The sequence below is a fragment of the Lepisma saccharinum genome, chromosome 9, assembly GCF_977018435.1.
Source record: "Lepisma saccharinum chromosome 9, izLepSacc3.1, whole genome shotgun sequence".
Taxonomy (NCBI): Eukaryota; Metazoa; Arthropoda; class Insecta; order Zygentoma; family Lepismatidae; genus Lepisma; species Lepisma saccharinum.
The window spans coordinates 91,247-106,575 of record NC_139237.1 but is presented as its reverse complement, the minus strand read 5'-3'; the positions used below and the strand labels follow the sequence as shown (position 1 = coordinate 106,575).

Sequence of the window (15,329 nt, the reverse complement as noted above, 5' to 3'; positions counted from 1 at the left end):
AGCGAGAGCTTTTGACCCATATATTATTAAAACTGAATATTCATGAAATATCGCCCAATTGCTTCGGCGTTATTATTTTAAATAACTTTTGGATAAACGCGAGGATAGGGATTGACAATAATAATAAAAATAAAGAGAGATACGACCAAAACGTACTTTCCAAGTAGGATTTGTGGTCCTCAAAAGGACCGATTGTTTGCCAAGGGCAGCGGGATGCGCTTAAGCACGCTCTCCACGAATGCGGCGGGCGAGCTGGATGTCCTTTGGCATGATAGTGACACGCTTAGCGTGGATGGCACACAAGTTGGTATCTTCGAAGAGACCGACGAGGTAAGCCTCGCTGGCCTCCTGGAGAGCCATGACTGCGGAACTCTGGAAGCGCAAGTCGGTCTTGAAATCTTGAGCGATCTCGCGGACGAGACGCTGGAAAGGAAGCTTCCTGATGAGCAACTCGGTGCTCTTCTGGTAGCGACGGATTTCTCGAAGAGCCACGGTACCTGGCCTGTACCTATGGGGCTTCTTCACTCCTCCGGTGGCGGGAGCGCTCTTCCTAGCTGCCTTTGTGGCGAGCTGCTTCCTTGGGGCCTTGCCTCCGGTGGATTTTCGTGCAGTTTGCTTAGTCCGGGCCATTGTCGCGTGCTTGTCCTAAGCGTTTCCGTTTCAAACAATCGCGCCAACCAAAAATCATGCCTTTATATGCTTTGCCCTGAAAGGTGCCGTGCATGCTCCTGATTCGTGAAATCAAACCGAAAAGCGGATTTCCCATTGGCTCCCGCCATTCTGCCCCCCTCTGTCGAAGGCGTACAAAACTGAGCCGGCTCGCCGGGAAGGCTTCATTCTCATCTTTCGAATCCACGTACGTGCACTGCAGAAATGACAGGCAGAGGTAAAGGAGGAAAGGGACTCGGCAAAGGAGGTGCCAAGCGCCACCGTAAAGTTCTCCGAGACAACATCCAGGGTATCACCAAGCCCGCCATCCGCCGTCTTGCCCGGCGAGGAGGTGTGAAGCGAATCTCCGGTCTCATCTACGAAGAGACACGCGGCGTCCTCAAGGTGTTCTTGGAGAACGTTATCCGCGATGCCGTCACCTACACGGAGCACGCCAAGAGGAAAACCGTAACCGCCATGGACGTCGTGTACGCACTCAAACGTCAAGGCAGAACCTTGTACGGTTTCGGAGGTTAAGGGCTCTAATTTGCCTGTCCTCCATCTTGAAAAATCGGCCCTTCTAAGGGCCACAAATCTTTTCTTTGAGGAAGGAAATGTCAGCTTTCAACTTTCCCCGAACCTTACCCCCTGATCCCAGCCTCGATTCGAACGATTTCTCTCGTCTGGAGTTGATAATGACATAAGAATGATTGAAATAATTGAGAATTCAACAAAAAATATTCACGCGAGGACTCTCAGCATTCGCTAGATGACTATCCACCCCTCGTTGCTTCTTCGTTCGTCGTTTAGCAAAGCAAAAGGAATTTATGTGAAATTCAGATTGCTTCTGTCAAATTATAACATCAATTAATATAACTCAGGCGAACATATATATATTTTTTTATTATTATTATTTTCAGTGCAGCTTGACTCCACCGAAAACAAAACACACGTCATAATCTCTATGCTATCAAAATTTACAAGATGTATACGCACAGGTAAGCCACTATTCTCTGACATTATCGGAAATAGGCAAACAACATTGAATCAACACAGGATTTGCATGCCAAGTTACAAGTCCTGATTAGACTACAGACTTCAAACTTGAAAACTTAAAAAAATAGAGTAGACAATGACCCTTTCCTAAGGTAATTGGTGGCCCTTACAAGGGCCGATTTGCTAGAAGCTGAGGGGGTAGGGTGTCAGCTTAAGCTTTCTTCTCGGTTTTCTTGGGAAGAAGGACCGCCTGGATGTTGGGCAGCACGCCACCCTGGGCGATCGTGACCCCAGAAAGGAGCTTGTTCAACTCCTCGTCGTTTCTGATGGCCAACTGCAAGTGACGGGGGATGATCCTGGTCTTCTTGTTATCGCGAGCAGCATTGCCGGCCAACTCCAAGACTTCGGCGGCCAAATATTCCATGACGGCGGCCAGGTAAACCGGTGCACCGGCACCGACACGTTCGGCATAATTGCCCTTTCGCAAAAGTCGGTGGATTCTGCCGACGGGGAACTGAAGTCCGGCTCGGCTGGAGCGAGACTTGCTCTTTCCCTTCACTTTTCCTCCCTTTCCGCGTCCAGACATGATGATCTCTTGCTATCGATACAACGTGAAAACACAAATTTTTGCCAGCCAGTTTGGTGGTTTTGTTAAGTAGTGTTGAATCGCCGCGAATGAGAGCGTCCGGGAGACACGTCTCGAAGCGCCATTGGTCCGTCTGATATCAACCGTCCTTTCTTAAAAAGAATCGACGGTTTGGGCGCACATCGAGTCTGTCTGCAACATGCCGCCAAAGACAAGTGGAAAAGCCGCCAAAAAGGCCGGAAAGGCCCAGAAGAACATCTCCAAGGGAGACAAAAAGAAGAAGCGGAGGAGGAAGGAGAGCTACGCAATTTACATCTACAAGGTGTTGAAGCAAGTTCACCCTGACACCGGCATCTCCAGCAAGGCGATGAGCATCATGAACAGCTTCGTCAACGACATCTTCGAGCGCATTGCCGCCGAAGCTTCCAGGCTCGCTCATTACAACAAGCGATCGACCATCACCAGCAGGGAGATCCAGACGGCCGTCCGGCTGCTCCTCCCCGGTGAACTGGCCAAGCACGCCGTCAGTGAAGGCACCAAGGCCGTGACTAAGTACACCAGCTCAAAGTAAACTCAAGGAAATAGTTACCTTGCCGAAAAAGGCCCTTTTTAGGGCCAAAAATTGAATCTTGGAATTGGACGAACTTGTCTACCACCCCTCCGAAACGTACACTTACATAACCTAACGATATCTCAGCCTGCAAGCGAAAAGATTTTTGACCTTACGTATATAAAAAAAATGCTTTTAAGGTACGAATGAATGTTAATGTCAACCAGCACGTAATTTACAAAAATAGGCTAAATTTCCAAATTTTTTAGTTTCTTTTGCTGAATAGGACTTTTAGAGTTACATTTGGACAAAATGCCTCTGCAAAAAAATAACCTAAGACTTGGAACAATTGATTCGGCGCATTATTATTTTGGATGAACACATAAAATAAACTTGTATATTTAACAAAAATAACTTTCACGTTTCTATTTTACAATTGTACGTTTGTTACTAGAGTATGGCAGTGAAAGGTACACACAGATTAATATCTGCATATACTCGGTTGGGTTACATTAGGTTAGGTTTTGTTAGGTCGTGATTTTATTTCATTTTTCGTGTTTTCCTTCATTTTACTTTCAAAATTACTTTAAGTTTTCTCCACGAGCAGGGAAAAAGGAAGAGTTTGGCAGTCACATTCATAATTTGCACTAAAAGGGCTCACTTAACTTCTATGAAAGGGTGAGAACTGGTACGCTCAACGAACTGTGACATTTGGCGGGAACCGTTGCATTAGAAATCGGTTACTCCAAGAATTGATCTGAACGTTGTTTCCGGAGGGCGGCGGCATCGGGGGGGGGGGGGGGTGGAACTTCAACTTACGATCCCGGAAGATTAGCATTTTTTTGTTCAGTTAGGGGTGTGGTTCGAACGCCTACATGCCTCCATTCGGTATCATTACATGCTGACTACACAACGAAAGTGTACGCGAATTTTTGAAGAGGAACCAAAGTTGTCTTAGGCAAGGTCCTTTTTCCAGGAATTTGTCTCGCGTTCGTCTGAACCCAGATCCTCTGGGAGGTTAGGTTACGTTGGCATGGCAAAAAAAAAATGTTCATTCCATCCTATGCATTAATATTAGGGGTGTGCGGGATCCCGAAAAGTCGGGACCGGGGGGGGATCCTGTCCCGATCCCGACTTCGGGAAATGACTTCCCGACTCCCGACCAGTCGAGAAATACCGAATGGTCATTTTATCGTTAATTCGTTTCCTGCAAAAAGTAACGGTTATGTAACGGTCTGCTGCCAAAAGTAACGATTTCGTAACCGTCTGCTGCCAAAAGTAACGGTTTTGTAACCGTTCCCTGCTAAAACTAACCGTTTACTGCCAAAAGTAACCGTTTTGTAACCGTTTACTGCCAAAAGTAACCGTTTTGTAACAGTTTACTGCCAAAAGTAACCGTTTTGTAACAGTTTACTGACAAAAGTAACAGTTTCGTAACCGTTTGCTGCCAAAAGTAACCGTTCCGACCAGGACCTTCCCCACTTGCCTTCTGCTAAATTGTCCACTAGCGGGGACACTTTCACATCACTGCACTGATCGAGCATTCCCTTTCCGAAGGGAAAAGACGCGAGATTTGACATGCATCGGTTGAAACAGAACCTCGGTTTACGTGTCCTCGCCAACGAGTATGCGACATTTCCAATTCTTTATTCTGCGTGTGCACCCCCCCCCCCCCCGGTGCGTTTCGGGCGAAATTGCCAACGGATCAGGGTTGCCGGGCCGGGACTATCCCTTTAGCGAACGCCTCCTTCCACGGCGATGGCATTTTGCAAAAAAATAAAAACGCCCAAAAAACACACTCCCTGCAACCGCCGGCACGTATCCTCGCCGAAAACTACCAACGCCGGCCTCTTCGGGGAGCGACGCGGCGGATCCGCCGGGCAGGCCAGCGCTCCCCGCCGGGATTATGGCGGCCGCCGGTAATAAGAACGCACCCTGCAACCCCGCACGCCACAAAAAACAGAAGAACGTCGCCTTCCCCGATATTCATATATACTAATATACATTCTTCACTTATATTATTATTATTATTATTTGATGACATGTACATAAAAAAAAAAAAAAAAAAGCGATTGTGCAAAAACTGTGGGTGATTGATCGGCTTCGATTCACAAATAAAAGGCCACTATGAACCTTGAAAAAGAAAAAGGATGCCAACAGCACCTGGTGTTCCCAGGCGGTCACCCATCCAAGTACTGACCAGGCCCGACGCTGCTTGACTTCGGTGATCGGACGAGAACCGGTATATTCAGCGTGGTATGGCCGTTGGCGAAAGATACTGCTTTCGGTAAGGTACATATAGTCCAACTTCTCGTTTTCGGGGAAATGTCTCGTCTCGTGGGCACTGCCAAGAACGTGTAGAAGAAACATAACAAATAATTATACATTTCATTGTAGTCATAGTGAGAAATGTGCTTTAACACCCTTCGAGAGATGTGTGAACATAAAAGCTACAAGATAGGGAAGAAAATTTAGTGCAGTGAATAAAAGTGAATCTCATGACCAACCTTTTTGATTCCACACTATATACCCAGGACCTAACAACGAAAAAGTGATTGGGCTCGGTTAGTTCGTATGAACTTTCCAGCCTGATCATTACCAGTGCGTAGTTATATATATATATATATATATATATATATATATATATATATATATAGTCTCTCCAGCCTAGCTATTTCCTATTTTTGTGCTATCTTCGGACAACTTCATCGAGTTCTCGAATACGCGCTATTCCCACAAACCAAAGTAGGCAACGGGCACCTCGACACAAACTATTACATTATTATTATTTATCGGCGGAGAGCAGGAAGGGCCGCGCTAACTTTCGGTGCAAATGGCTGCTTTCGAATCGAACCACAGTCCTCATGCGATAGATTTTCGCCTATAAACGAAATTAAAGGCTATACATTGGAAGTAGGCCAGCTTCGTTCAAACACAGGCGTGTGCGACACACGCTACTTCGGAGATTGGCTTGAGAGGCCTGTCGTATGCTCAAGGCACCTGATTCTCAGCAAGAGAATAGGGGAAGGATTGAACTTCCATCTCCTCCGTGCAACCGACGCACCTTCTACCTTTTCTCAGAGAAAACTAAGGAAATCACGGGCATATGGAGGTCGCGCGTACACCTACGGTGAGTTTGACACGAAGGAAGCGAGGAACGTGGAAGTCGTGGGGACGGACTGCGGCACTTCACGGCTACTTCAAAGTTTCCGGAACGTACCCAACAACGAGGGATGCTGGTGCTCTCTAGCTCAGCACTGAAAAAATTAATCTTGGAAAGAGGAGGAAACACACTTACCGTTGTGGCAACTACAAACTTCAGTTTGCTTCGGCCCGCCTGAGAGCTGCTCTCGCTCCGGTCCGCGCTCCGAGAGAAAAGGGGGTCGAAACCAAGCGCGGGGATTCATTTTCGTTCCGAAAAGAGCGTAGATATGGCAGATACGGCATCAGCTCCCTCAGCCCCGACGGCGGCTTCGCCCAAGAAGTCCTCGAAGGCGAAAAAGCCGAGAACGGCTCCTTCCCATCCCAGGACATCCGAGATGGTGAACAACGCTATCAAGAACTTGAAGGAGCGCGGAGGCTCTTCCCTGCAGGCCATCAAGAAGTACATCACCCAGAACTACAAGGTCGACGCCGAGAAGCTCGCGCCCTTCATCAAGAAGTACCTGAGGAGCGCCGTGGCATCAGGTTCTTTGGTGCAAACCAAAGGAAAGGGTGCCTCCGGATCTTTCAAGCTCAGCGCTTCGTCGCTGAAGGAGAAACCGGAAAGCGGGGCTGTTTCCAAGACCAAACGCTCGGCTCCCAAGGAGAAGAAACCGGCAAAGAAAGCTGCCCCGGCCAAGCGACCAAAGAAGACCGGCGAAAAGAAGAAGGCACCTGTTGCAAAGCCAAAGAAGTCTCCATCGAAAGTGAAAAAGGCAAAGACGCCCAAGAAACCAAAGGCGCCAAAGCCAAAGAAGGCTGCCAAGCCCAAGGCAGCAAAGAAGGCTGCACCAAAAAAGAAGTAAAATGGTTGAGCACGCAAGTGTTCCCCATAAAAAGGTCCTTCTGAGGACCATCAAAATTCTCCTGGAAGGAGCGAATTTGCACGATCACTCAATCTTATAACCTTTCTTTTCATCGGACACGGTGTCATCCTTTCCCTTCCATCCATGCATTTTTTTTTTAAAAAAATGTAAACCATGAAAGCAATACACTTGTCACATTATGTAGTCATAATTTGTTTGACTTCGTTTCCATCGATTCTATGAAATGAACTGCGAGCAAGAAACCGCTAACTGATATTAGATTTAAAGATTTAGCGAGAGCTTTTGACCCATATATTATTAAAACTGAATATTCATGAAATATCGCCCAATTGCTTCGGCGTTATTATTTTAAATAACTTTTGGATAAACGCGAGGATAGGGATTGACAATAATAATAAAAATAAAGAGAGATACGACCAAAACGTACTTTCCAAGTAGGATTTGTGGTCCTCAAAAGGACCGATTGTTTGCCAAGGGCAGCGGGATGCGCTTAAGCACGCTCTCCACGAATGCGGCGGGCGAGCTGGATGTCCTTTGGCATGATAGTGACACGCTTAGCGTGGATGGCACACAAGTTGGTATCTTCGAAGAGACCGACGAGGTAAGCCTCGCTGGCCTCCTGGAGAGCCATGACTGCGGAACTCTGGAAGCGCAAGTCGGTCTTGAAATCTTGAGCGATCTCGCGGACGAGACGCTGGAAAGGAAGCTTCCTGATGAGCAACTCGGTGCTCTTCTGGTAGCGACGGATTTCTCGAAGAGCCACGGTACCTGGCCTGTACCTATGGGGCTTCTTCACTCCTCCGGTGGCGGGAGCGCTCTTCCTAGCTGCCTTTGTGGCGAGCTGCTTCCTTGGGGCCTTGCCTCCGGTGGATTTTCGTGCAGTTTGCTTAGTCCGGGCCATTGTCGCGTGCTTGTCCTAAGCGTTTCCGTTTCAAACAATCGCGCCAACCAAAAATCATGCCTTTATATGCTTTGCCCTGAAAGGTGCCGTGCATGCTCCTGATTCGTGAAATCAAACCGAAAAGCGGATTTCCCATTGGCTCCCGCCATTCTGCCCCCCTCTGTCGAAGGCGTACAAAACTGAGCCGGCTCGCCGGGAAGGCTTCATTCTCATCTTTCGAATCCACGTACGTGCACTGCAGAAATGACAGGCAGAGGTAAAGGAGGAAAGGGACTCGGCAAAGGAGGTGCCAAGCGCCACCGTAAAGTTCTCCGAGACAACATCCAGGGTATCACCAAGCCCGCCATCCGCCGTCTTGCCCGGCGAGGAGGTGTGAAGCGAATCTCCGGTCTCATCTACGAAGAGACACGCGGCGTCCTCAAGGTGTTCTTGGAGAACGTTATCCGCGATGCCGTCACCTACACGGAGCACGCCAAGAGGAAAACCGTAACCGCCATGGACGTCGTGTACGCACTCAAACGTCAAGGCAGAACCTTGTACGGTTTCGGAGGTTAAGGGCTCTAATTTGCCTGTCCTCCATCTTGAAAAATCGGCCCTTCTAAGGGCCACAAATCTTTTCTTTGAGGAAGGAAATGTCAGCTTTCAACTTTCCCCGAACCTTACCCCCTGATCCCAGCCTCGATTCGAACGATTTCTCTCGTCTGGAGTTGATAATGACATAAGAATGATTGAAATAATTGAGAATTCAACAAAAAATATTCACGCGAGGACTCTCAGCATTCGCTAGATGACTATCCACCCCTCGTTGCTTCTTCGTTCGTCGTTTAGCAAAGCAAAAGGAATTTATGTGAAATTCAGATTGCTTCTGTCAAATTATAACATCAATTAATATAACTCAGGCGAACATATATATATTTTTTTATTATTATTATTTTCAGTGCAGCTTGACTCCACCGAAAACAAAACACACGTCATAATCTCTATGCTATCAAAATTTACAAGATGTATACGCACAGGTAAGCCACTATTCTCTGACATTATCGGAAATAGGCAAACAACATTGAATCAACACAGGATTTGCATGCCAAGTTACAAGTCCTGATTAGACTACAGACTTCAAACTTGAAAACTTAAAAAAATAGAGTAGACAATGACCCTTTCCTAAGGTAATTGGTGGCCCTTACAAGGGCCGATTTGCTAGAAGCTGAGGGGGTAGGGTGTCAGCTTAAGCTTTCTTCTCGGTTTTCTTGGGAAGAAGGACCGCCTGGATGTTGGGCAGCACGCCACCCTGGGCGATCGTGACCCCAGAAAGGAGCTTGTTCAACTCCTCGTCGTTTCTGATGGCCAACTGCAAGTGACGGGGGATGATCCTGGTCTTCTTGTTATCGCGAGCAGCATTGCCGGCCAACTCCAAGACTTCGGCGGCCAAATATTCCATGACGGCGGCCAGGTAAACCGGTGCACCGGCACCGACACGTTCGGCATAATTGCCCTTTCGCAAAAGTCGGTGGATTCTGCCGACGGGGAACTGAAGTCCGGCTCGGCTGGAGCGAGACTTGCTCTTTCCCTTCACTTTTCCTCCCTTTCCGCGTCCAGACATGATGATCTCTTGCTATCGATACAACGTGAAAACACAAATTTTTGCCAGCCAGTTTGGTGGTTTTGTTAAGTAGTGTTGAATCGCCGCGAATGAGAGCGTCCGGGAGACACGTCTCGAAGCGCCATTGGTCCGTCTGATATCAACCGTCCTTTCTTAAAAAGAATCGACGGTTTGGGCGCACATCGAGCATCAATCGGATCGACATCATCGTTGGGACTTCAAAGGAAGCAGTCACGCTATTCGCCCGCTCCTTCCGAGTATTCCCGCGCTTCGCGAAAAGAGTTCGTAGACAGCCAACCAGAGTCACCTACGTCACCCGCGACGAAGAAAGGTGATACACGGCGAGCAGAGACGACCCCGGACACCCGCGAACCGCGCCCCGAGAGTTCCCGCGCTTCCGCGAGCGACATCCAGAGAGAGCCAATCAGAGGCCACTACGTCACCCGAGCCACGTGAAGGTGATACACAGCGAGCAGAGACGACCCCGGACACCCGCGAACCGCTCCCCGAGAGTCCCCGCGCCTCCGCGAGCGAGATCCAGCGAGAGCCAATCAGAGGCCACTACGTCACCCGAGCCGAAGGAAGGTGATACACAGCGAGCTGAGACCACCCCGGACACCCGCGAGGATCGGCCCCCGCTTTCACCCAGGTCCGCGCTCCGACAAGGGACCCGCTCTCACCCAGGTCCGCGCTCCGACAAGGGACCCCACCCAGCAGAAGTCCGGCAGCCGACCAGAAGACCGGGAACCAGCAGAGGCACCTACCGCCAAAGCAGCCGAGCCCCGAAACCGGACCCGCTCTCACCCAGGTCCGCGCTCCGACAAGGGACCCGCTCTCACCCAGGTCCGCGCTCCGACAAGGGACCCCACCCAGCAGAAGTCCGGCAGCCGACCATACCAGAAGACCGGGAACCAGCAGAGGCACCTACCGCCAAAGCAGCCGAGCCCCGAAACCGGACCCGCTCTCACCCAGGTCCGCGCTCAGACAAGGGACCCCATCCAGCAGAAGACCGGCAGCCGACCATACCAGAAGACCGGGAATCAACAGAGGCACCTACCGCCAAAGCAGCCAAGCCCCGAAACCGGACCCGCTCTCACCCAGGTCCGCGCTCCGACAAGGGACCCGCTCTCACCCAGGTCCGCGCTCCGACAAGGGACCCCACCCAGCAGAAGTCCGGCAGCCGACCATACCAGAAGACCGGGAACCAGCAGAGGCACCTACCGCCAAAGCAGCCGAGCCCCGAAACCGGACCCGCTCTCACCCAGATCCGCGCTCCGACAAGGGACCCGCTCTCACCCAGGTCCGCGCTCCGACAAGGGACCCCATCCAACAGAAGACCGGCAGCCGACCATACCAGAAGACCGGGAACCAGCAGAGGCACCTACCGCTAAAGCAGCCGAGCCCCGAAACCGGACCCGCTCTCACCCAGGTCCGCGCTCCGACAAGGGACCCGCTCTCACCCAGGTCCGCGCTCCGACAAGGGACCCCAACCCAGCAGAAGACCGGCAGCCGACCATACCCGCACCTCCGCGAGCGAGATCCAGCGAGAGCCAATCAGAAGCCACTACGTCACCCAAGCCACTGGTAGGCGATACACAGCGAGCCGAAACGACCCCGGACACCCGCGACAGGAGCCCAAATAACAACAAGAGATACCCGCAGACACCAGAAATGAACCACCCTAAGGCCATGGAGTTCTTCTATGAGGAAACAACGACAGAAGCAAGACCAAGAACCCCACCTAAGAACCAGCCAAGACAAATAACAGAGGAAATGCAGTTCGTGACTCTGGGACGAGTCCCGCACAGTAGACCTAAACCACCCCCCACGACAACGACTGCGTCAGGAAACAAAGAAGGAGAACTGCAGGACAAAGTGACAATCACATATCAAAAGCCAACCAAGAAAAGGACCGTCACTTTCCAAGACTATACGCAGATAGATACACAGACCACCCAGCACAAAGAAGCACAGAAAGAAATCAACCAAGAAGACACAGAGGGGTACCAGTTTCCAAAGAAGGTAGCCCGCCCTTCTCACTCCTCCTTGCAAAACAAACCTACAGCAATCAGTAACCAGTTCGCAGCACTATCAGATAGGAACAACGAAGAGGAGCCCGGAGAAGAAGAGGAGTCTGGAGAAGAACCATCATCACCTGCACCAGCACGGCAAATCAGGATAAAACCACCTCCACTATACATATATGAGACATCACAGACATACTCAATAGGACAGGCAATCACAAGAAACGCCCAGAGTCGTCCCACCATGTTCAACACCTCCAGCGGACTCAAAATACATTTTCACAGCATGAAGGACTTCGAAGTAGCCAAAAAGATCTGTGAAGAAAGGAGAATCCAGTACGCCCACGGGAACCCACGCAAGAACACCATCAAGGTGGTACTGCGAGACATGCCGGGAGACACAAACGTAGAAGATATCAAACTCGACCTACAAGACCTGGGCTTCCAAGTCGAGAACGTCGTTCAACTACACAAAAGGGTGCAGAGGGAGCCCACACCAGAGGACGAAGACCAATCCAGAACGGAAAAGCTGAAGATGCCCCTCTACATGGCCACCCTGATCAAGGATGAACATGCTAAGAACGTATACGACGTGGGAGCCCTCCTGGCCTATCGCATCCGAGTGGAGGAATACAGACCCAGCCAGCAACTGCAGTGCTACAGATGCCAAAGATTAGGACACGCCCAAACAAACTGCAGGGCCAACCCCGCCTGCGTGCGCTGCGGAGGACCACACCTTTCACAAACCTGCCAAAAACCAAGAACAACACCTGCACGCTGCGCCAACTGTAAGGCAGACCACCCAGCAAACTACAGAGGCTGCCCCCTCTTCGCAGCCACCAGGAAACAACAAGAATCAACGAGAACCACTTCACACACAGGACAGGACACCCAAGCAGCAGCACCCAGGCCCGCACCCACAACCTGGCCTAAATTACCAAACAGATCACCGAATGAAGCAGCCACCCCGGAAGACCCCCCCGGAAACTCCATCAAGGACCTGTTAGATCTCATTCGGTCATGGAATATCCAGAGTATATGGAGAAAAATCCAAGGAGGACTCAACAAATTAAAGACCTGCAAGGACACCATCAGTAAAATTATAACCATCATCGACATATTTTCAGAAATACTGGACAATGGGGCACAACAATAGAGGAGAAATTCATAATCAACTACGATGTATCCACTGGAACGCCAATGGTGTTTTCAAGCAACGCCGCCTCTTCGAAAAATTCCTTCAAACCAACTCCATTGACGTGGCTCTAGTCTCAGAAACACATCTGAAGCCAATCCATAGATGGTCCATTCGAAACTTCACCATATACAGGACAGACAGACTCAACAGGCCGAAAGGTGGGACTGCCATAATCATCAGGACCTCGTTGCCAGCACAGCCAGTACAGCTACCTCAACTCCAGTCAATAGAAGGTACTGCAATCCAGCTACACAGTACAGGGAAAACCACAACGCTGGTAGCTGGCTACAAACCACCTGACCAAATTCTGGACCAAGCCGACATAATCGCCCTCAGGAACATGGACCAAAGAACAATAGTAGCAGGCGACCTGAACTGCAAGCACCCGGACTGGAACTCCCGCATGACAAATCCAAACGGAAGGAAACTGCGCGACATAACAAACTCCCAAGGACTCCAAGTATACGCCCCACCAGAACCAACATTTTACCCAGCAAGCGGAGGACGCCCGGATGTATTAGATGTCATAATAACAGGAAACGTACCCATCCCAAACACGCCAGAAACACTGAACGCCCTCGACTCGGACCACTTACCAGTCCTCTTCCAACTCACTCACCTTCACCGAAAACAAAAACCAAGACCACCTCAAACCACCACAATAGACTGGCAGAAGTTCATGGACCACCTCGCAGAAGTCACAGATCTACACTGCAAAATCAGAACACCTGAAGAGATTGAACAAATCGCACAAACAATCATTGAAAACATCAACACAGCAGCACTCATCAGCAGCACAACAACCAAGACCGAAGCCACCGAAGACCTCGACCCAGTGGAAATACTAATAATCAGCTTCAAACGATGGGCAAGGAAGAAGTGGCAGCGCACGCAGAATCGTCAATACAAAACCATCTGGAACGTGCTAGCAGGGAAGCTAAAGAAACGAATGTGGCACCACCAACAGCAAAAATGGGACGACCTGCTGGCTGAACACCAGAAGCTGGACCAGCAGTTCTGGAAAATCACTCGCTCACTCACCAACAGAGCCACAGGAACCACGCCACTACTACACGGACCGAGAGGACTGGCCTTCCAACCTGAGGAACAAGCCGAAATATTCGCTGATCATCTAGAGGAACAGTTCAACACCCCAGCCGAGCCATACGACGAAGACACCATCACACTAGTGGAGGAAGCCCTAGAGGAGGAGAGAGACAGACAGGGAGAGGAGAATCCCATACTCACCTCACCTGCAGAAGTTGCCCGAATCATCCGCCAACTGCCAGCAAGGAAAGCTCCTGGCCCGGACAAGATCAGCACCCAACAACTTAAACACCTCCCCAGGAAGACGCTGGTGCAAACAACGAAGTTATTCAACGCCATCCTGCTCACCGGACACATACCCATAAGCTGGAAGACAGCTAAAGTCATCATGATCCCTAAACCAGGAAAAGACAAGCTCTTCCCACAGAACTATCGACCGATAAGCCTACTAAACCACATCAGCAAGCTCTTCGAACGTGTACTACTACAAAGACTCAGGAACGTCACGGCAGCCCTCAACATAATACCAGACCACCAGTACGGATTCAGATCAGGCCACTCGACTACCACACAGCTAGTGCGACTCATAGATCATATCACCACAGGATACAACAACAAGGAACACACCCTGGCAGTGTTCCTGGACATCGAGAAGGCGTTTGACAAGATATGGACACAGGGACTAATCTACAAACTCACCCAAAAAGGATACCCCCAATGGATCACCGCATTAATATCATCATTCCTCCAAGACAGACGTTTCTACGTCACCTTCGCCGGAAGCAGATCGTCAACAAAGACCAGCAGGGCAGGAGTGCCACAGGGATCGACCCTCTCCCCACTCCTGTTCACAATCTACACGTCAGACATGCCACAAATGCAACAATGCCACCAAGCTACGTATGCAGACGATGTCGCCTACTACACCAGCAGCAAGAACATCAGATGGCTATACCCAACCATGCAAGAACAGCTACGCAAACTAGAGGACTGGACGACAAAATGGCGAATGCAAGTCAATGCAACCAAAAGTGAAGCTATCATGTTCACCAGGAGACGACCAAGAGCACCACACCAGCTACAACTACACGGAAATGACATCCCGAAGAAGACTACTACCAAATACCTGGGAGTAAAACTAGACGCAGGACTAACCTTCCGACAGCACCTCCAAGACTCAAGCAAAAAAGGACTCAACAGAGCACTCGCCCTCTACCCCATCTTCAAGAGCAGCGCCCTAACCATAGAGACAAGGGTGAGAATCTACAACACGATGATCCGACCAGCACTGACGTATGCAGCACCGGCGTGGGCACACGCCGCAAAATCCCACCAGTACCTACTACAAGTGATTCAAAACAGGGCATGTAGGATGATATCAGGACACGAAAGATCAACACGAATCACTCAACTCCACGAAGACCTGGAGATGACAACCCTGGATAACCACATCAGATACCTAGTGCACAAGTTCTGGCAAAACACACTTAACCACGAAAACCCAACAGTCCAGAACATCGGCAGACGCCCAGCCACGAGACAGGTACACGCCATGCCTAGACAGTAACTTCTGTAAACTCAGAAAAAAAAAAAAAAAAAAAAAAAAAAAAAAAAATAACTCCGTCAGCCACACAAGCATAGGAGAAAAACACCGACAACAAACATACTCCTAAAACATAACACATATAGGAGTCATGGGCCAGACCCGACACTCCATGATTATTCCAAACGCCAAGAAAGACCAGACCAGA

At 49.8% G+C, this 15,329-nt stretch overlaps 7 protein-coding genes, 1 non-coding gene and 1 pseudogene across 8 annotated transcripts; 4 read left to right on the top strand and 5 right to left on the bottom strand.

Annotated features, from left to right (window-relative positions):
- Window positions 1-219: 219 nt before the first annotated feature.
- On the bottom strand, window positions 220-636 carry LOC145992572 (histone H3). Its single transcript, XM_083128927.1, has one exon. It carries the CDS (start codon window positions 628-630, stop codon window positions 220-222), a length of 411 nt encoding a protein of 136 aa, XP_082985053.1. The 5' UTR covers window positions 631-636.
- A 237-nt stretch (window positions 637-873) lies between these two features.
- Window positions 874-1,185, top strand: LOC145991973 (histone H4). Its single transcript, XM_083127965.1, has one exon. The coding sequence runs from the start codon at window positions 874-876 to the stop codon at window positions 1,183-1,185; it is 312 nt and encodes a 103-aa protein (XP_082984091.1).
- Window positions 1,186-1,855: 670 nt separating this feature from the next.
- LOC145991968 (histone H2A) lies at window positions 1,856-2,230 on the bottom strand. Its single transcript, XM_083127959.1, has one exon. The coding sequence runs from the start codon at window positions 2,228-2,230 to the stop codon at window positions 1,856-1,858; it is 375 nt and encodes a 124-aa protein (XP_082984085.1).
- A 199-nt stretch (window positions 2,231-2,429) lies between these two features.
- LOC145991971 (histone H2B) lies at window positions 2,430-2,801 on the top strand. The gene has a single exon (XM_083127963.1). The coding sequence runs from the start codon at window positions 2,430-2,432 to the stop codon at window positions 2,799-2,801; it is 372 nt and encodes a 123-aa protein (XP_082984089.1).
- Window positions 2,802-4,931: 2,130 nt separating this feature from the next.
- On the bottom strand, window positions 4,932-5,050 carry LOC145993031 (5S ribosomal RNA). Its single transcript, XR_014442243.1, has one exon. It is a non-coding gene; the product is annotated as a 5S ribosomal RNA (ribosomal RNA).
- A 1,149-nt stretch (window positions 5,051-6,199) lies between these two features.
- On the top strand, window positions 6,200-6,787 carry LOC145992858 (histone H1 pseudogene; annotated as a pseudogene).
- Window positions 6,788-7,298: 511 nt separating this feature from the next.
- On the bottom strand, window positions 7,299-11,639 carry LOC145991965 (histone H3). Its single transcript, XM_083127956.1, has 2 exons — window positions 11,622-11,639; window positions 7,299-7,715 (listed from the first exon to the last, which is right to left on the bottom strand). The coding sequence occupies exon 2, from the start codon at window positions 7,707-7,709 to the stop codon at window positions 7,299-7,301; it is 411 nt and encodes a 136-aa protein (XP_082984082.1). The 5' UTR covers window positions 7,710-7,715; window positions 11,622-11,639.
- On the top strand, window positions 7,953-8,264 carry LOC145991964 (histone H4). Its single transcript, XM_083127955.1, has one exon. It carries the CDS (start codon window positions 7,953-7,955, stop codon window positions 8,262-8,264), a length of 312 nt encoding a protein of 103 aa, XP_082984081.1.
- On the bottom strand, window positions 8,935-9,309 carry LOC145991961 (histone H2A). Its single transcript, XM_083127951.1, has one exon. It carries the CDS (start codon window positions 9,307-9,309, stop codon window positions 8,935-8,937), a length of 375 nt encoding a protein of 124 aa, XP_082984077.1.
- Window positions 11,640-15,329: the final 3,690 nt, after the last annotated feature.